The sequence below is a fragment of the Neofelis nebulosa genome, chromosome 6 (genome assembly GCF_028018385.1).
Source record: "Neofelis nebulosa isolate mNeoNeb1 chromosome 6, mNeoNeb1.pri, whole genome shotgun sequence".
NCBI lineage: Eukaryota > Metazoa > Chordata > Mammalia > Carnivora > Felidae > Neofelis > Neofelis nebulosa.
In genome coordinates this window covers 102,405,343-102,427,271 of record NC_080787.1, presented here as the reverse complement: position 1 = coordinate 102,427,271, position 21,929 = coordinate 102,405,343, and the positions used below count along the sequence as shown (strand labels likewise).

At 36.5% G+C, this 21,929-nt stretch overlaps 1 protein-coding gene across 2 annotated transcripts in view; it reads left to right on the top strand.

The window, feature by feature from the left end:
• AK9 (adenylate kinase 9) overlaps positions 1 to 21,929 on the top strand; it is a 138,550-nt gene that overhangs the window by 79,004 nt on the left and 37,617 nt on the right. For both annotated transcript variants that reach the window (XM_058734937.1, XM_058734936.1), the window contains exons 21-27: positions 3,373 to 3,462; positions 3,927 to 4,127; positions 4,504 to 4,625; positions 10,613 to 10,825; positions 12,284 to 12,544; positions 13,688 to 13,812; positions 17,784 to 18,003. In XM_058734937.1, the coding sequence (XP_058590920.1) occupies positions 3,373 to 3,462; positions 3,927 to 4,127; positions 4,504 to 4,625; positions 10,613 to 10,825; positions 12,284 to 12,544; positions 13,688 to 13,812; positions 17,784 to 18,003 (1,232 nt within the window). The remainder of the gene's footprint in view (positions 1 to 3,372; positions 3,463 to 3,926; positions 4,128 to 4,503; positions 4,626 to 10,612; positions 10,826 to 12,283; positions 12,545 to 13,687; positions 13,813 to 17,783; positions 18,004 to 21,929) is intronic.

Below are 21,929 nucleotides of genomic sequence, written 5' to 3'. Positions count from 1 at the left end.
TTTTTTTTTCAACGTTTTTTATTTAGTTTTGGGACAGAGAGAGACAGAGCATGAACGGGGGAGGGGCAGAGAGAGAGGGAGACACAGAATCGGAAACAGGCTCCAGGCTCCGAGCCATCAGCCCAGAGCCTGACGCGGGGCTCGAACTCACAGACTGCGAGATCGTGACCTGGCTGAAGTCGGACGCTTAACCAACTGCGCCACCCAGGCGCCCCATAAGTTTCTTATTTTAAAGGCTCCTAAGCTCCACCCAAGTCCTGGTTGAAGCAAGTATAGGATGGAGTTTAGGAATCTATATTTTAATGAACACCTCAGGTGATTCTTATACTTGCTCACAATTGAGAACTGTCATAGGGGAAAAAAAAATTAGGCTGAAGAAAAGTTTTATTAATGGTTGCCTTACATCATGGAAAAAGCTCAGTATTGTACTTACGAAAAACCTGGTCCTGAAAACTTACACTCAAGGGTGACTTAGCTGCATACTGTATCCACAGGTCACAGTGAATTGATATATCGAATAGAATATAGACAAGTTGAAATTTAGAAAATGTCTCTCGGGGTGCCTGGGTGGCTCAGTCGGTTAAGCAGCCGACTTCAGCTCAGGTCACTATCTCGCGGTCCATGAGTTCGAGCCCCACGTCGGGCTCTGTGCTGACAGCTCAGAGCCTGGAGCCTGTTTCAGATTCTGTGTCTCCCTCTCTCTGACCCTCCCCCGTTCATGCTCTGTCTCTCTCTGTCTCAAAAACAAATAAATGTTAAAAAAAATTTTTTTTAAATAAAAAAAAAAGAAAATGTCTCTCAGACAGTGATCATGGTTCTGATATAATTGACATTAAATTGTGTATTTAAAAATCAGTCAGATATCCAGTCAAGTTTGACATGACATGATAATTATAGGAAACATACAAATAGAAAGATGGGAGAAAATCACCATAGTCCTGCCAGCAAGAAGCAACAAATATTTAATATTCTGATATATTTCCTTTCAGTTTTCCTAAGCATGGTATTTTGTTTTGTTTTGACCTGTGACTTAATTGGACTCAAGCCTAAGAGAAAGGTTTTCTCTGGGACATTTCTTTTTTTTTTTTTTTAATGTTTATTTATTTTTGAGAAAGAGAGAGAGACAGAGAGAGACAGAGAGACAGAGTGCAAATGGGGGGAGGGGCAGGGAGACACAGAATCCAAAGCAGGCTCCAGGCTCTGAGCTGTCAGCACAGAGCCTGACGCGGGGCTTGAACCCACGAACCATGAGATCATGACCTGAGCCAAAGTCGGAAGCTTAACCTACCGAGCCACCCAGGCACCCCCATGTTCTTTTTTCTTTTCTGCAGAGATGCTCAGAAGATATTCTTCAATACCATTATGTTTTTTAACTTTGCTAGTATGTGAGCGATTTTTCCTGGAATTCAGTGAGCTCTTTTTATCTTCATACTAGTCTTTGTCTAGCTTAAAATGGTTTTCTTCAATTTTACCTTCACTTATTGCTTCAGATTCCTTTTTCAGGATTACTTTTTATTATTTTTGGTTAGTTTCTGTTTCTCAACCACATTAATCTTTTCCCTGATAGTTTTGATGTCTTTTTTCTTTTTCTCTGTATTCTTTGGAAGGTTGTTATCCTCCACCTGAGATTTATTTTCTGCTTCTTTGCCTCTATCCTGCCTCTATCCTGATGCATATTTGAATCTGCTATTGCATTTTACATTTCCTTGCATTGCTTTCTTATTGGAACTAGCTTTCTTGCATTCCTGCCTTTATCTTAGGTTGGTCTCTCTTTTTTGCTTCATGATTCTTATTTCATAAGCTATGTTGTCTTCCTGTACTTTTTGAGTATACCAAGCATGTATTTTCTAAAATTTACTCTGCTTCATAAAAGAAATTCTTTTCAAAAGCAAATTCTTCATCTAAATCTTTGGTTTAATAACTCTTTCCCTTCACTATAACATCTTTTCAAGGGCCTTGTCATTATGTTGTTGTTGTTGACTTGTCCTTGAATGGAGCAGATTATATCAAGCTCTAGCAGGTAGAGTAGGGAAACCAACAGGAAGAATAGGTGGAATATTTATAAGAATCATCCCCCAATCCACACACATGCTTGTGCATGCACACACACACACACACACACACACACACATTTTGCTTTAATGTTTTGCCTGGTACTCTCAGATATAGACCTGAAGGTAAAGTTAATGTGCATTGGCCTAGTTCAAGTGGTGATATTTAGTAAATATTCATCTTATCTGTCTCTCCTGCACTGCGCTGGATCTTCGTCATCTCTGACTATCTCATTCCGTAATTAGCCAGAGAAGCTAAGACAGTTTAGAAGTCCCTGTATGTTCTGGGTGTTCTTCTTATCTTCGTCATGATTTATAATGCTTTTCTTTAGATAAGTGAGCACATTAAAATTAAACATATCACCACCAGACCAGCCCTAGGTTTGTCCTCTTCTATATCCTACTCCCTTGACTATTTTTTTTAATGTTTACTTATTTTTGAGAGACAGAGAGAGACAGAACATGAGTGGGAGGAGGGGCAGAGAGAGACAGGGAGACACAGAATCTGAAGCAGACTCCAGGCTCTGAACTGTCAGCACAGAGCCCGACGCGGGGCTCAAACCCACCATGAGATCATGACCTGAGCCCAAGTCGGATGCTTAACCCACTGGGCCACCCAGGGGCCCCTCCCTTGAGTATTAATTATAGAATTCTGTAGAAAGAGGACCCAACTGTTACTTTAGCTTGGAAGACAGTTTCCAGTGTTACAGAATGGAGCTATATATAGAATATTACATAAATATGTTATATATTTGGTCTACACAAAATTTCCATTTCAGAACTAGGAGAGACTATAAAGTGAGAAGATAAACAACTAGTTCTTCCTTCCTTGAATCATCTCTGCTGTATCTGTATGTGATGCATGTCTTCTAACATCCAGGAAAATAGTGTTCTATCTATATCTTCAATACACTCACAGCTGGAACTTTGATATGTCATTGTCTTTCATTGTCACTTTATGATTTTTTGGTGTATTTTCATGGGTGGATTAAGAAATTAAAAGAAATATCAGGAACTCCTAGTCTGATGCCATGTGAACAGAAGTCTGAATAATATTTAACAACAGTTATCAGTCAGAATTATATGTGCCATGTGTATATTATTTTGGTCAATGTCCTTTTATATATTTTTAAATATTCTTCATTTTTCACTCTATATTATTAAATATTTTATGCCATACTTTACCTAACAGGAACTGTATTTTCACTTAGACATAGTATACACAATTAAACTGTGTTTTGAAATTTTCTTTGTGCCAAAAATTTCATAAAGGAATAGTGTTTTAAAATTCAAACACTAACTATTAGCTTTATTTTTTAAGTATCTGAGCCTGGGGAGGATACTACAGTTGGAACAGACATTTCAAAAGGATCCAAAGAGGCCCTGGAAATTAAAGAATTGTCTGAAACAGGTTAGATTATAAAAGTACTTACTGTGTGAAAGTACTTTTCAAATTCTTTTACAAAGGGCGTAGTCCCTTATTTTAGGCACAGTACCAATTTCCTACTTATTTTTTTCTATGTTGTATACCAGTTGATATGTATTAATTTAGCTTATTACATTAAAAAATATGTAGCCAACTTATAGTACTGTTTTTCATCAAATTTTATTTTATACATTAACAGTTAAAGTTGCTATATGAAATTATTAATAATTATCCAAATAATTTTGATTTTATTAATAATTCATCTAAGCCATTATAAAAAACAAAGCATAATTAAAATATGATTTGTGAGTGTAATATTAATTAGAAAACTAAGTTTATTTCTTTCAAATGTTATTAAAATACTATAAAGTATAAATTATTTTCTTAATATGTCTAAAGATATAATATTTGAAGATTCTTTTTTCTTTCCTTTAACCTTTACTCAAAAGTTGTACTCCCTGAGTTTCCAGAAGATGCTTATCCTGATGTTCCTGAAATGGAGCCAATTAAAGAGAAGGTTAAAAATTTCAACTTTGGCTGGAAACAGCTGGAACCAGCAATCCATGAGTCTTTCGTTCAAATTTTAAACTTGGAGATTGCTGACAAAACACCAGAGGAACTACTTCAAAAAGTAGTTGAGATTATGGAAAGTAAGAGCCACAATCATAACATTTATTGTCAAGAGCAGGTAATATTATTAAAAGCACCATGAAAGTTTAAAGTCTTTCTTGATGGTTTAGGAAGTAAAACATTCAGTATATTCAAGGTTGATATTTAAAATATTTAGCAACCTCATCTTGCAGGCACCTGCCAATCATAACAGTTTCGGGGCACAAAGCACTGGCCAAATTGGCCGGTTGTCATTTAAAGAATTTGTGAAGACCTGTTTGCATACACATTTAAACTAAGATCAGTCATTATAATCAAATTTCCTAATCTTTGACTACTTTTTTATGCTAATATCCTTTTATTCTAAAAATATCTTCCCAAAAGTTACGTCTTTTTTTTTTTTTTTTTTTTTTACAGAACGCTTCCAATATGCAGGGTGGGAGTTAACTGTGGAAGATTATGATGAAGAAACAGAAGACTATCAGGCCGACGCTGAAGTTGAGGAGGAGCTAGAAGAGGAAGAGGAAGAAGAGGAAGAGGTATATGACTCCTTTATTACCTCTCATTCACATTGGTCACATCATTGAAAGTGCACATATCCAGAGTGGTAACTAGCACTTTTGGACCCCAAGAAAACAAGCAGGCATCCTCAATGTTATAAATAAGCATTTTCAACACACTTTGCCTCTACCCACCTTTGCTTGACCCCTGAAATGCCAGGGCTAGTTAGGCAATATTTTACACCCATGAAAAAAGAAAAGGGAAATCTTAAAAAAAATTTTTCCACGGAAACATTTATAGGTATTAGAGACAGAAATATTTAACAGAAGTGGGCGTTTTATGTAAAAACCAGATAGCAATGGCCTCTTTGGGAGGCTGCTAGTATGATAATAAGTAGCAGTATTCTCAAGTGGAACAAGTCATTTTCAGGCATTAAACTATTCCCTTAGCAAGAGAATTTTGACAAACATTCTCATTTGATAGCCACACAATTCAAGTATCTATCAATAATAAAATAAGAAGTGATTCTTTTAATTTTAGGTTTTATCAATTCTTTTTTTTTTATTTTTTTTTTAACATTTATTCATGTTTGAGAGACAGAGCATGAGCGGGGAAGGGGCAGAGAGAGAGGGAGACACAGAATCCAAAGCAGGTTCCAGACTCTGAGCTGTCAGCACAGAGTCAGATGCGGGGCTCAAACTCACGAACTGCGAGATCATGACCTGAGCCGAAGTCAGACACTCAACCCACTGAGCCACCCAGGAGCCCCATAGGTTTTATCAATTCTTTTGAGGCTCCTAGACCCAGTTCCAACATGAGAGGAGGTCCTCCCCAACACAACACCTAGCAGTTCTCAGACACCAGCAGGGTCTGAGAATTCACTTCAATTCTGATACTGTCTACTTGGAGATTCCAGAGGTTAAGGGTTCAGTCCTAAAGGACTGCTCCTCCCTCCCAACCTAGATGCCAGTCACAGCCTCAGGTTATTTCCCATGCTTCTGACTGACTGGCTACAGATTAGGGGTTCCAATAACCTCCTTAGGTTCAATTACTTTGCTAAAGCAGCATACAGAACTCAGGAAAACACTTACCTACATTTACCAGTTTACTAAAGGATGAGATAAAGAATACTAATCAACAGCCAGATGAAGCAATACATAGGACAAGGTCCTGAACAAAGAAGCTTCTTTCTCTCCTTGTGGAGCTTGGGGCCCTGCTTGGTAGGACACAGAAGCTCTTCTAAAAGAAAAGACCAAAAAGCTGTCCTCATGGATTTTTATGGAGGCTTCATCATATAGTCATGGTTGGCTAAGTCTTTGGCCATTGGCTGATTCAACCTCCATCCCCTCTCCCCCACCCCACCTGGGAAGGTGGGGGATAGAACTGAAATTTCCACCCTTCTAATCGACATGCAATAACCTGGCTGAAACTAAAAATAATTATGTTAAGAGAAAGAAGCCCAACAAAAAAAGAATACATCCTGTATGATTCCATTTACATAAAAATTTAGAAAACTAATTATAGTGCTAGAAAACAGAGCAGTGTTTGCCTGGGAATGGGGCAGGTGGGAGGCAAATAGGAGCAGGAGGGAGAGATTTTACAAAGAAGTGTGAGCAAACTTTTGGTATTCATGAATATATCCATTATCCTAGTTGTGGTGATAGTTTCACAAATGAATACTTGTGTGAAAATTTATCAAATTTTATACTGTAAATATGTGCAGTGTTTTAATGTTAGTTATACCTCAGTCAAGCTGTTAAAAGTATTAATGGTGGTTATATCTCAATGATGAACTTACAAGCAATTTTTATTTTTTAAATATATTATCTGATTTTTTAACACTAGAAATATATAATTTTCACATTAGGAAAAATCAACAACAAAGATATTTCCCTTTTACCAAACAAAAAGTACAAAAAGAAACAATAGTTCTACTGCTACACCAGAGTTCAGGAATCACACCAAGATAGGCCCAAGTGTCTCTCTTTTCTTATCAATCTTGCCTATACTTCGGGTGCATTTAAATCTGTGTATTATGTCTTTCTGTATCTGTGGGAAATTAATTATTGCCTCTTTTCCATCTCTTCCTTTTTTTCTTCCATAATACCTAATACTAATTAGGTCTCTTGGATCTATCCTCCAAATATCTGTATCTTTTCCCTCAAATTCTCCAACTCTTTACTTTTTTGTTCATATATTTGTATATATGTCTTCCATTCATTCTTCTCATTTAAGACATTCACTGGGGTCCTACTGCTGTTATAACTAACTACCACAAAGTTAGTGGCTTAAAATAACAAAATTATCATACAGTTCTCAAGGTTAGTTCTCTGAAATGAATCTTACAGGGCTAAAATCGGTATTAGCTATGTTCCTTCTGATAGAGGAGAAGACTTTTCCTGTCTTTTCCAGCTTCTGGATGCCACCTGCATTCTTTGGTTTATGGCTTCTTCCTCCATCCTCAAAGCACATTATTTCAGCCTCTGCTTTCCATCATGTTATCTCCTCTTCTGCTTTGACCTTCTTGCCTCTCTCTTATAAGGAACTTTGTAATTACATTGGGCCCACTTGGATAATCTTCCCATCTCAACATCCTTAATCACATATGAGGTTCTCACAGGTTCTGGGGATCTTTGGGGGCCATTTTTCTACCACAAGTGGTCACTCTCCTCTTAGGCTCATTTATGTATTTTGTTGGTGCCCATGAACTCTTTCTACTGTTTATTTGCATTTCTATTAATGTCCTCATCAATTTTCTCCTCAGAGATCGGGTTCTTTCCATCTGTGTTGCAAAGTTTTGTGGTCTATTTGATCTGACTGAACTTTCAGTTAACTAGGCTCCCTTAGATGGGTGGTGGTTTTCTTTCTTCTTTTTCTTTTTGTATTCAGTAGGATTCAGAACTGTTGCTGGAGTGCTTTAGGTGACAACATTCTCAAAAGTTATAAAAGGCAAAGTGACTTCTCTCCCCATAGGTCAGGAGTATAGAGGCAGATAGGGCATATATTGATTGCTATGTGTGCCTATGACAAGCCCACGTTACCCAGATTCCTCATACTTGCTCAGATTCAGGTTTGGGGAGGACTCTTCCCACCCATACAACTCCTTCTTGGTCTTCTGTGGACCAGAGAGACCACAAGCACTTCCCTGGTCATTGCTGATGCTAACATTCCCCAGGAAATCCAGAAACTCAGGAAAACAAAATTCCTCCTAGGACTTGACATCTTAATACTCTGTCTCTCTGATGTTTGTCTCCATGCACTCATCCAGCCCATAGTGGTAAATAATGCCATACAGTTCCCTCCCCTAGAATGTTTATGGATACCAGTTGCCTGCCCCAGCAGTTACGTTTAAGAGAAAGGAAGGGAATGTCTTCATATCACCATTTTCCCAGAATCCCTTGTTCCAAGACACTCCACACATTGCCTCTATACACATACCTCACATTCTGTTTCTAAAATTTATTTAGGGATAATTCTGGACCCACCCATTGTAAGGAAAAACTGGAGTCAATGGATGTAAGCCATTTACAATTAACTAAAAAAAAAAATTTTTGTTTAATTACTCAAATGGATTGAGATATTAGAAACAAATGCTAACAAAAAAAGAGAAGCATTCTGGATATCAGTAAAAGTAGAATTGAAGGAGAAATGCATTAAAATAACACAACAAGATACTTTACACTGTCAAAGATAAGCAAAACTGGGCACTGAAGTGGTGAGGACAGGTTTTAATCAATACGGAAAAAAGTCCAGGGTGAACTGAACTCTGATTTGGACAGAGGTAGGTGGAGATTTTAAAAGGAGAATTAGGGAGCAGGAAGGGGAACAGCAGGAGCCCTGTAGATTCAGGGAAGTAAAAACTCGCCAGTGTCCATTGATGGATGAATGGGTAAAGAAGTGGTACATTCACACACACACACACACACACACACACACACACACACACAGGAATATTATTCAGCCATAAAAAAGAATGAAATCTTGCCATTTGCAACAACACGGGGGATCTAGAAGATATAATGCTAAGTGGAAGAAGTCAGTCAGAGAAAGACAAATATTACATGATTTCACTCATAAGGGGAACTTAAGAAACAAAGCAAACAAAGGAAAAAAGAGACAAAAAACAGAGTCTTAAATACAGAGAACAAACTAGTAGTTGTCAGAGGGAAGGTGGGTGGGGAGATGGGTGAAATAACTGAAGGAGATTAAGAGTACACTTAACTTGATGAGCACTGAGAAACATATAGAGTTGTTGAATCACTATTATTATATACCTGAAACTAACATAACACTGTATTTAAATTATACTGGAATTTAAATAAATAAATACATGCATACATACATAAATAAAATTCTTAAAAATGCTTTAAGTAAAAACAATAAAAATAAAATAAAATTCTCATGAAACAAAATTATATTGACATACACATAGGTCAGAATTTATACTTTCAGTATCATTTGAGAGCATATATTTTTACTGCAAATTCAACAATGCTTTTAAATAAAATTGCATCTTATAATTGAATACATTATAAAAATCATATAAATGAGAACAAACATTGAAGAATTCAACACAATTTTAAATGTTACGTGGCCTTATCTCAGATTTATCAAAATCCTTAATTTTGAGAGATTATACATTTCAGCTTCAAAATAAAAAATGTATATATTCTTTTTTCTAGCCCTTAGCCCTTCAAAAAAAAAAAAAGATTACATATAAATGCTTTGCAGTATGGCAGAAGTAGAAATTAGAGTTACCAGGAAAAAAAAACCACATGATACCCAGTTATATTTGAATTGCAAATAAAAGAATCATTTTTATGTATGGTACATACTTATACTAAAAAATTATTTGTTATCTGCAATTCAAATAAAACTGGGAACCACATTCTTATTTTTTAAGTCTGGCAACCCTAATTTAAGTGGATTTATTAGCAGGAAAAAGTTAAGCAGTGAACTCAAGAATCTGGAAAAAAAAGCACAACAAAAGAAAGTAGAAAGGAGAGTAAAGTCAAAAATTAACAAAATAGAAAAAGAAGACGAAATAAAAACATTAGACCTAATTTCAAAAAAATGAAAAGTTGCGGACACTTGGGTGGCTCAGTCAATTAAGCATTCGACTCTTGATTGCACCTGGGGGTCGTGATCTTGCCGTCCTGAGATTGAGCCCCTCCATGCCCGCATGGAGCCTGCTTGGGATTCTCCGTCCCTCTCCCTCTGTCCCTCCCCTGCTTGTGCATGCTCTCTCTCTCTCAAAGAAAAAAAAAAGAAAAAAGAAAACTTGGTTCACTGGGAAAAGTAATAAGATAGACAAACTTCTGAGAAGTCTAGGTAAAAAGAAGAAGCAAATAACATTTGAAACAAAAATAGGTATATAATCAAGATTTTAAAACAAGATTGTTTTAAATTACAGGAACTTTATACTAATAAATTTTAACATCAAGATTAAAAAGATTTTCAAAATGTGAATTACTAAAATTTGCTTAAGAAGAATGATAAAAGCTGAAGAAACAAAAATAATAGAGGAGAGTTACAAATTATTTCTAATATACCTTTGTTGATCAGATAATTCCTATGTTGTTTAAAATCTTCCACATCACAGAAAAATAGTAATACCTCCCAGCTCATTTGAAGTTTACATACCTCTCATACAAAAATTGAACAAGAATGGTGCAAGAAACGTATAGATTAGTCTCATGTTTGATCCTTTACAGAAAGTTGTTCATTATATCTTGTTTTGGAGAATAAAAGAGGTCTGTTGTAGAATAGTCATGTAAAGTATTATTCCACTGGTATTTTTTAAATACTGTATTTGTGTCTAAATATATGTCTCGTTTTATATGTATATCAGTAAGATGTACCTTGAAAAAGTGGTCTGGAAGGATACACATAAAATTGTGGATTGTTTTAAAGGCATCTTATTATGGGTTAAGTATTATTCAAGATGCATTATTTTTTTAATTACATTTCAGTCTTGCATCGAAATATTTATAATACTGTTCTCCAAACTGAATAATATTTGTAGAATGAAGAAAGAATTAAAGAGAAGAGAAGGCACTTGGGAGATAGCAAGCACTTTTGTCCAGTGGTTCTCAAAGAAAACTTCATCCTACAGCCAGGCAGCATAGAAGAAGCAGCTAAATATAGAGAAAAGATCTACTATTTTTCAAGTCCTGAGGCTAGAGAAAAGTTTCTGGAGCATCCTGAGAAGTACGTGGCTCATAATGAGCCATTAAAGGTGAAAACAATACTCCTATCCCAATAATCACTCCTGAGTACTTATTCAAGGACTTCCTGCCAACCTTCATCATTTTACTTAATAGTGAAGTCCCCGATCTGATATAACAATATGGTGAAACTATCTAAGTTCCAAGAAGAACTTTTTGGAATATGCATAAAATAGTTATCTACTTTGATTTTTATAGTAATGCCTTGTGTCAAACCAACACGGACTATCTGTCTTTTTAGTGGAAGTAAAAAGACACAGCTGAATTTATTGCTTATATGTTAAGGGCCAGCTGTGCTGGTTAGTCCATGTAGAGACTTCAGAGCAGTCTGCTGATCTTAAGACAGGGAATGAGTGGGATTCAAGGATTGGTGGACTTTCAGTGGGTTGACATTTGTAGAAGTGTGGTTACTCAAGTTCACACTCAGAGGCATGATCATAGGGGCACGTCTGTGCCTGACTTGGTTGACTCTCAGGAGCAAGGGCTGAACTGGTTCATTGGATTGAAAAAGAGTCCTGTTATATGGCTCTGAAGCAATCCATGTTTTCCTAAATTTGTGGTAACACTTTTTATTCTTATTTGTTTATCACCAATAATAAAAGAGCACACTGTGGTAATATTTTATCCATTTAAAAAATAAAGCACACACATAATCTCACCAGGTTTAGACAAGAGCTTTCATTTTTAATTTTACTTTCTCACCCTATTCTACATGGGTGTATTTTCTTTCTAGTGTATATAATATTTTATTATCTGTTTTTTTACTTAACATTATATCAATGTAAGTTTACATATTTCTACATAGATCTCATAATGCTTAATTATTTAACATACCATTTTAACATCTATTTGTTAGACATTTTTCACAGTATTTTTCATAGTGTGATTTGTCATTGTGGATATGAATTGTGGATAGTAATTCCACATTTTAGATATCCACATTGTGGATAGTAATTAGGAAATCTTTGGGCCTGTCATTCTTTTTTTCTCTTAAATTATTTTATTAGTATAATTCCCTAGCATGGGATTACAAGATCAAAGTATACAAATCACTATAGATTGTCACTTATACTTTTGAGGACACCAATGCCTTCTTTCTTCTTTTTTTAGTTAATTAAGCTCCACCCCCACAGTGGGGCTTGAACTCACAGCCCCAAGATCAAGGTTCACATGCTCTACCAACTCAGCCAGCTGGGTGCCACTGACACGAGTACTTTCTTAAATAGAACATATGTAACATATAGACCATGATTTAAACTCTTCTGAAGTCCATTTCCATGAACTTCAATTTTTATGTGGTACCCAGGCAGACCATTGAAATATGTGGATGGTTGTGGCTTCTGATGCTGCTGGTGTTGTGAAGTGATAATTCAGTCTTAGAGAGGGCAATCAATAGGCCTAATGTTTTCTAAATTACTCAAAATTCCTTTTCTTCACTCGCCTCCTACTCTACCTCTCTCCTGTGGCAGGCTCCTCCAATAAGAATATGCCTTCTGGGCCCACATGGCTCTGGTAAAACTGTCTGTGGAAGATACTTAGCAGAAAAATTGGGCATTTTTCACATTCAGTTTGAAGAATTTCTTCAAGAAAAACTAATGCTCAAAACTGAAAAGAAAATAGGAACTGAATTTGAAGAAGATTCTGAGGAAGAACAGTTTGCAAAACAAGAACTTGAAGAACTTGCCATTCAGGCCAATGTCAAGATTGAAGAAGAAAATACAAAGAAACCGGTAGTAATATTAATACTCTATTTGCAGATAATTATGCTTACTGGTATTACTTTTGGAAGTAGAATATAAGCAGTGTAAAACTCTATAGTGAGTTAGGTCATCCTCCCCATATGTTATTTACAAATTTTACTGCTCATCTAGGATACAAAATAGTAAGTTTTACATGACTCCAGTAAAAATCTGAACAGCTTTCCCTGACAGGACTGTTTATAGCATTTATTTGGGACTATGTTATTTGATGTCTGACCTAGACTATAAGGTTTTCCAATATCATGTTCTCTGTTTTCTGACAAATACAAAAATCTGCCCCAGTACCAGCAGAGATCTCAAAATATTAATTTCTAATGATGCATCATAAGAAATTTTACGTCTTTTAGATGGTTTCTTCCTGGGGTTGTAAAGAGAAAGTTCTTCATTCAAACTCACTTATTTTTAGAGAGAGAGAGTGTGCGAATGAGAGAAAAGAGGAGAGGAGCAGAGAGAGAGAAAGAAAGAGAGAGTGAGGGACGGAGGGAGGGGGAGAGAGAGAGAGTCTTAAGCAGACTCCATGCTCAGCATGGAGCCTGACATGGGGCTCAATCTCATGACTGTGAGATCATGACCTAAGCCAAAATCAAGAGTTGATGCTTAGCGGACTGAGCCACCCAGGCGCCCCATATCTAACTCACTTTTTAATCATTTCTGATATAGCTAGACCCTTTTATTCTCAAATGATCCCCTGTAAATGGACCCATATAGATTGTATTCCAGATGACTGCCTGGCTCGCCCATCCTTTAATCAGGATCTAGGTTGAATAATTATAAGATAAATGACAAAAATTTGTTAAGCCTTGTGGGTGTGTGATATAGATTGAACAAGGTTTTAGCAAAAAGTAATGAGACAGATATCCGGAGGCCATGTGTGAAAGTCAGTCATGCTAATCACTAGTAACTCCTCTTAGCTATAACATATAATTTAATATTTAAAACCATATTAAATATTGATTTAAAGAAAAGGGCTCAAGTTTTAAAATGTTAACAAGTAGAGGTATTAAAAATGACCTAAAGAAAAAAGGTCTCATCCTAACCAACTATGTAATTTATAGATTATTTATTAATACAGAGTTTTAAATTTTTTGTTTTGTTTTCTGATTTTTGTTTTAGTCTCCAGAAGTACAATTTACAGAAGAAGAAGAAGCAATCAGATTAAATCTAATGGAAAATGAGCCACTGCCTCCCGAAATTCTTGAAACAATTCTTTCTGAGTGGTGGCTTAAGGAACCAATGCGGTATCTTATTTTATATAGAATTATACAATTATTGACTTTCATCTTCTTTATTCTTAAAAGTTAAAAATGTAATCCAGCATAAATTTAAGAATTTTTTTTTTACTTTCTTGTAAATGAGTGATTGTACACATTAAAAACATTTGGGAAATTAGTTTAAAAATACTGATGCCAGGGGCCCTACCCCAAAACAACTGAATCAAAATTTTTAGAAGTGTGAGGGTAAGCGGCGCCTGGGTGGCTCAGTCAGTTAAGTGTCCAGCTTTGCTCAGGTCATGATTTCACAGTTTGTGAGTCTGAGCCCCAAGCAGGGCTATGCACTGGTAGCATAAAGCCTGCTGGGGATTTTGTCTCCCTCTCTCTGCCCCTCCTCTGCACGAGCTTGTGTGTGCGCGCTCTCTCTCTCTCTCTCTCTCTCTCAAAAATAAATAAATAAACATTGGAAAGAAGAAGGGAAAGAAAGAAAGAAAAAGAAAGGCAAGAAAGAAAAGGAAGGAAGGAAGAGAAGAGAAGAGAAGAGAAGAGAAGAGAAGAGAAGAGAAGAGAAGAGAAGAGAAGAGAAGAGAAGAGAAGAGAAAAGAGAGTATGAAGTTGAGACCCAAGCATCAGTAGTTTTGAAAGCTCCCCAGCTGATTCCAATGTGTAGGCGTGGCTGACTACCCATATTCTAAACTCACTCACAGTAATGATGGGCTGGACTCTTTTCCTTACAGCCTTTCACCAATTACACTTAAGACCACTTAACAGCTGTCCATAGTATTATCCCTTTCTTAAAAGCCAGGAACAAGCCTGACCTCAAACAGGACAAGTTTAGGAATCTCCAGGGCATCACAGTTTAAAACTTCACCTCAATTTCCTAACCAGAATATCTTGCTTTGGTATCCACCAGAAGAAAGAGAAATAGCAAACACTCACGTGGAACTTACTTTGTGCCAGGTACAGTTCTACTATATTTTATTCACATTAACTTGCTTAACCCTCACTACTATCCTATGGAATAGAAACTTTTATCATCTCACTTTGAAAATAAGGAAACTGTATCACAGACAATTCAAACAACTGGATACTCCCAATGCACCTCTGGGCAATCTTTTTCACCTAATCTGTGGCATAAATAAGTGAGTGAGATTATTAATCATCAACTTTATTTTTTATTTATTTTTTTTTAATTTTTTTTTCAACGTTTTTTATTTATTTTTGGGACAGAGAGAGACATAGCATGAACGGGGGAGGGGCAGAGAGAGAGGGAGACACAGAATCGGAAACAGGCTCCAGGCTCCGAGCCATCAGCCCAGAGCCTGACGCGGGGCTCGAACTCACGGACCGCGAGATCGTGACCTGGCTGAAGTCGGATGCTTAACCGACTGCGCCACCCAGGCGCCTTAATCATCAACTTTAATTTTAATTTCCTATTGCCCAAATTAGATCATTTGTTGTGATTAATTTAGGCAGGTTGACCGCAACAATGTAGTCATGGGTTGTTCTTTGTTAATTTAGCTCCTAGCCTCACAACATACATTAAAAAAATATTTAAAAGAGCATATGGATTGAAGAATTAAAAGTAAAAAGTGAAATTCTAAAAAGCCTAAATAAAATAGCTAAATATTATGCAACCATTAAGATGTATTATAATGAAGAATTTTTAATAGCATAAGAAATGTTACTATATAAAGGATGCAAAGTTATTTACAATAGCAAGGTGGACACATGAGGAACAAACCGCAGAGAAATAAAACAAAATGTCAGTAACCTCTGGGATATGAGATTATGGATAATTTTGCCCTTTTCATGCTTTTCTATATTTATTTATTTTTATTTATTTAAATTCAGGTCAGATAATATACAGTGTAGTCTTGGCTTCAGGAGTAGAACCCAGTGATTCAGCTCTTACATGTAACACCCAGTGCTCATCCTGAAAAGTGACTTCCTTAATGCCCATCCCCATTTGGCCCATCCCCCACTCCCCTCCCCTCCAGCAACCCTCAGTTTATTCTCTGTATTTTAGAGTCTCTTGTGGTTTGCCTCCCTCTCTGTTTTTATCTTATTTTTCCTTCCTTTCCCCTACGTTCCTCTGTTGAGAGTCTCAAATTCAACATATGAGTGAAATCATATGATGTCTGTTTTTCTCTGACTGATAGTGAAGTGAGATGTTTTTCTTCTATAATCAGGAAAAAATCAACATATTTTTTAAAGGCTATTGCATGAGTCCTAGAGAGAGATAATAAGGGCCTGATCTTAGGTGTCATAACAGAAATGGAAATGTGGGTAGGGAGAGGACATATCAAGGCTTTACTCCCATGTGTGGGATGCAAGTAGGAATTGGAGGAGCCATCCAAATGTCTCTGACGTTTGGCACCTGAATACCAGTGAGTCAGAAGCAAGAGCAGTGTGGAAGGGTAACAACGGGTATGATTCTGACAGTATGATACACGAATGCTTCCTAAAGGGCACTGCGATGAAGAGATTAAGCAGCTTTTGGAAAATCCTGAATTGACACTCAGAAAAGAAGCTGGGTATAGAGGTAGAGATTTCGAAGTCACTGACAAAAAAGTGTGACAGCTAGAATGGTAGGGATGAAAATGTTCCTCACAGAAAAGACTATGCTGAAGGCGTCTCTAAAGAAAAAGGCATACATCTTACAGCCAAAGTATAAAAAATTGCCCTCTTAAGAGTATGGGACAGGGGCGCCTGGGTGGCGCAGTCGGTTAAGCGTCCGACTTCAGCCAGGTCACGATCTCGCGGTCCGTGAGTTCGAGCCCCGCGTCAGGCTCTGGGCTGATGGCTCGGAGCCTGGAGCCTGTTTCCGATTCTGTGTCTCCCTCTCTCTCTGCCCCTCCCCCGTTCATGCTCTGTCTCTCTCTGTCCCAAAAAATGAATAAAAAACGTTGAAAAAAAAAATTAAAAAAAAAAAAAAAAAAAAGAGTATGGGACACATTTTAAAATATCAGGTAAGAACTCAAACTGTCAAATGTTCTTAAAAGTGCTGTTCATATTAGGAAGAAAACATATATTTAAAGATAAGTACCTAAAACAAACCCAATTTTATTTTTTTTAAGTTTGTTTATTTATTTTGAGAGAGACAGAGACAGCATGAGTGGCAGAGGGGGAGAGAGAGAGAGAGAGAGAGAGAGAGAGAGAGAGAGAGAGGCTCCACACTGTCAGCGCAGAACCTGATGTGGGGCTCGAACTCATGAAACCGTGAGATCATGACCCAAGCCGAAATCAAGAGTCCAACGCTTAACCAACTGAGCCACCAAGTCTCCCCAAACAAACCCAATTTTAGATAAACAGGATAAACTCTCATTCAGAAGGGGACCAATACTGACTCTCTCAGATAAAGCCAAGTTCTTGAAGCCTGATTGTTTTATAAATATTTCATAATGAAAATGTAGTCACATTTCAGTTAGTTTTCTGATCCTTACAGTTTCATCATACTTGGGCAAGTCTTATAATTCTATTTGAATGTAATTATCTTACGCATATGAGCCAGTATATATACATTAATAATTGTCATTGATTACAAGGGGACCCAGGGAAGAGAATACAAACTGTCTCATGAGAGGAAGTATTACTAGAAGAAAAACTACAAAAAGGTGGATTCCCACTAAAGGTGGGCTGGCCAAACCCACCTTCACATAAAGGGTGACACAGTCATTAGGGTGGGCATTCCTCCCAAGCAGAGAACTTATTTCCTATTGATTTTTCATCAAATATTAAGACTATTTACAATTTAAGAGAACTTATCTATCCTATAAATATAAGTATAAAATATTACCATTTTAATCCAATTCAATACATTTAGAACACACACCATGTTTACACAAGTAGAAATATTAAAAGACATAAAAGATACTACACTAAACTTTTAAAACTATTCATTGCATATCATATATAAACTTGTGATTTATTAATTTTTTCATTTTAAATATTTATAATAGTATTTTAAGCAAATAAATTATGAAATTTCCATCTAGTTCCACAGGTTTTATATTAGATGGTTTCCCACGATATCCTGATGAGGCCCTGTTTCTGGGGGAACATGGGTTTTTCCCAGATGCTGCTGTTTTCATACAAGTTGATGATCAAGATGTTTCTGATCGCCTCCTTCCTTCCCAAATTGAAAAGTGGAAACTGAAACAAAAGAAGAAATTAGAAAGGAAAAAACTCATCAAAGAAATGAAGGCAAAAATCAAGGTACATATCCAATAAAAAAAAATATGGGAGTAAATTTGTTCAGAATCTATTTAGTTTTAAAGTGGTCTTTATAAAAATGTAGTTTTCTGATTTTAATGCCACAGTCAATATGAAAACACTTTTTATCAAATATTAAGATTATTTGTAGGGGCACCTGGGTGGCTCAGTAAGTTAAACGTCCAACTCTTGATTTTGGCTCAGGCCATGACCTCACAGTTTTGAGCCCCATGTAGGGCTCCCTGCTGAGGGCAGAGCCTGCTTGGATCCTCTCTCTCCCTCCCTCTCTCTATGCCCCTCCCTAACTCACTCATGCTCTCTCTTGCTCTCTCTCAAAAAAAATAAATAAACTTAAAAAAAAAGACTATTTGCAATTAAAGAGTTACAAAATTATTTGAGGCCTATGTGATTTTTCAATGTGTTAATGCTTTTCTCTCCAAGGCAAATAAAATTCAAGATAGTGGTAGCACCAAAGTATCCCTACACCAGACACAGGAGCAAAGTGGGAGAGGCACCATAATTAAACTTTTCAGTGGCTTTTTCACTAGTTCCTGGAATGATGACCCTATCCATCAAGGCCATATTGGCCTATAGTGAAAGAAATCTATATATTGGTTTAGAACATCTTTTCTGAAACTATAATCTGAGGAGTATTACATAAAATCTTCAAAAGTGTCATAGGGAATCCAGCAATTCTACTTTTAGGAATCTATCTAACAGAAATACAAATAGATCCACATAAAAATTGATATATGAATGTTCATAACAGCATTATTCGTAACAGCCAAAAAGCAAAAACCACTCAATATCCATCAACTGATGAATGGATAAACAAAATGTGTTAGACATCCAGATAGAGTGCCCTGGGTTCCCACCCAAGATGGCAACATAAGAGCCTCCTGAATTCATCTCCTCCCACAGACACACTAAATCCACAACTACACATGAAGCAGTTCCCTCTGAAAGAAATTCGGAAACTAGCTGAATGACTCCTGTACATTGAGCAAATGAGAAAACACCCATATCACCCACATCAAAACAGTTGCTGCCTGAGAGTCCAGCTTCCAATCAGCCTATGCTGTTGGCTATCCTCCCCTTTGGGACACTGACAGGTTGTGACCGCCCTTAACTACTGGGAGCTACTGAGAGCAAAGAAAGTAGGTCCGACAATCACACAGATTTGAGAGACAGCCAAGAACTCAGTCCAGGCTGACCGATAAGGTTCACCTCCTACCCAAGCCCACTCTGTGAAGACTAGGAAATGTGGCCCTTTGTCTAATGTGCAGAAACCAACCCAGAGTCAAAGAAAATGAAGAAGCAGAGGAATATAGTTTAAATAAACACTCCAGAAATAGACCTTATTGAAACGAAGATAAGTGATCTACCTGATAAAGAGTTCAAAATAATGTTCATAAAGATACTCACCGAGGCAGGAGAACAATGCATGAACAGAGTGAGAATTTCAACAAAGAGATAGAAAATACAGGAAAGTTCCAAACAAATCACAGAACTGAAGAATATGATAACTGAACTGAAAAATTCAATAGAGGAGTTCAATGGCAGACTAGACACATAGATCAATGGAACAGAACAGAGAGCCCAGAAATAACCCCATGCATATATTCTCAACTAATTTATTAAGAAGAGAGCCAAAGATACACGGCAGAGAAAGAATAGTCTCTTCAGCAAATGCTGAGAAAACTGGACAGCCACCTGCAAAAGAATGAAACTACCCTGTATATATTATACAAAAAATCAACTCAAAATAGACTTGGACATAAGACCTGAAACCATAAAACTTCTAAAAGAAAACATAGGGGGTAAGCTCCTTGACATTGGTCTTAATTAGTTTTTTGGATTTGACACCAAAAGCAAAAGTCAACAAATGGGAACTATATCAAACTAAAAGCCTTCTGCACAACAAAGGAAACCATCAATGAAATGAAAAGTTAATTTACTGAGTGAGAGAAAATATTTATGAATCACATCTGATTTACATCTGATAAGGAATTGAAATCCACAATATCTGGAGGACTTGTATAGCTCAATGCAAAAAAAAAAAAAAACCCATCTGATTAAAAAAATAGATTGAAAATCTGAAAAAAATCAGATGAACTGAATAGACATTTTTACAAAAAAAAAAAAAGACATACAGATGGTCAATAGGTACATGAAAAAGTGTTCAAGATCACTAATCATCGGGGAAATGCAAATCAAAATCACAATGAGATATCACCTTATACTTGTTAGAATGGCTGTCATCAAAAGACAAGAGATAGCAAGTGTTGGCTAAGTTATAGAGAAAAGGAAACCCTTTGCACTGTTGGTGGGAATGTAAACTGGTACAACCCCTGTGGAAAATAGCCTGGAAGTTTCTCAAAAATTTTAAAATAGAACTACCATATAATCCAGCAATCCTACTTCTGGGATAAGATCCATAGGAAATGAAAACAGGATATTCACACCTCCATGTTCATTGCAGCACTATTCACAGTAGCCAAAACATGAGAGCAACCTAGGAGTCTGTCAATGAATGAATGGATAAAAAAGACATTGTGTTTATATGTACGAGATATTATTCAGTCATGATAAAGAAGGAAATCCTGCCATTTGCAACAACATGGAAGGACTTTGAGGGCATTATGCTAAGTGAAATAAGCCAGACAGGGAAAGACAAATACTGCATGGTATCACTTATATGCAGAATCTAAAGAAATTCACACTTACAGAAATAGAAGAAAAGTGGTTGCCAGGAGCTGAGGGGTGGGAGAAATAGAAGTTGGTAACAGGTACAAACTTTCAGCTATAAAATGAATAAGATCTGAGGATTTAATGTATAATATGTGACTATAGCTGGTAATACTGAATTGTATAATCAAAATTTGCTAATAGAGTAGAACTTAAATGTTAAAAAAAGATAAATATGTGAGGTGATGGAAGTGTTCATTAGTTAAATGGGAGGAGTCCTTTCACTATGTATACATATATCAAATCATCACAATTTACACTTTAAATATCTTATAATTTGATGAGGCTGGATGAATGAATGAATAAGTCAATGAAGTGAATGAATAAGTGGTATATCTATGTAATGTTGATACTATTCACTATTAAAAAAGAATGAACTATTGACACACCCTACAACACGGATAAAAATCATTATGCTTAGTGAAAGAAGAGCCAGGCTAAAAAAAAAAAAAATAGTACATACTATATGATTCATTCCATTCCATTTATAAGACATGTCTTAAAAGAGTGAATCTATAAATCTGGGCTGGGGTGAAAAGAATGGGGCTTTCAAATCTGGAACTAGGAAGACTAAGATGCAACATGAGAGCAGTGTTAAATAATTTGAAGGGCTTTCATGCTGAAGAGAGCTTAGTTGTTCCATAGGGCCACAGGGAAGGAACTACTATTGGTAGGAGGAAGGTACAGGGAGATGTATTTCATTGTTAGTAAGAGTTTCAAAAAAAAAAATACAAACAAAACCCAAAATTGAAGGTAATGAGCCACTTGTCAATAGATAAGCTAATCAACTACTTCCAATTCTGAGATAATATGACTTAAATTATTCAATACATTATTAGGCTATTATATTTTATTATAATGATAAAAGATTATCAAACTTGTTTTTAAGTTTACTTATTTTGAGAGAGTGAGAGTGTGAGCAGGAGAGGAGGAGAGAGAGAGAGAGAGAGCGAGAGAGAGAGAGAGAGAGAGAGAGAGAGAGAGAGAGGAGAGAGAGAATCCCAAGCAGGCTCCAAGCTGTTGCACAGAGCCCAATACAGGGCTCGAACCCACAAACTGTGAGATCATGACTTGAGCCAAAATCAAGAGTCAAATGCTTTACTGACTGAGCCACCCAGGTGCCCCTAGATTATCAAACATTTTTAACAAATACTTCCAACTATTTCCTTATTTCTCCATAT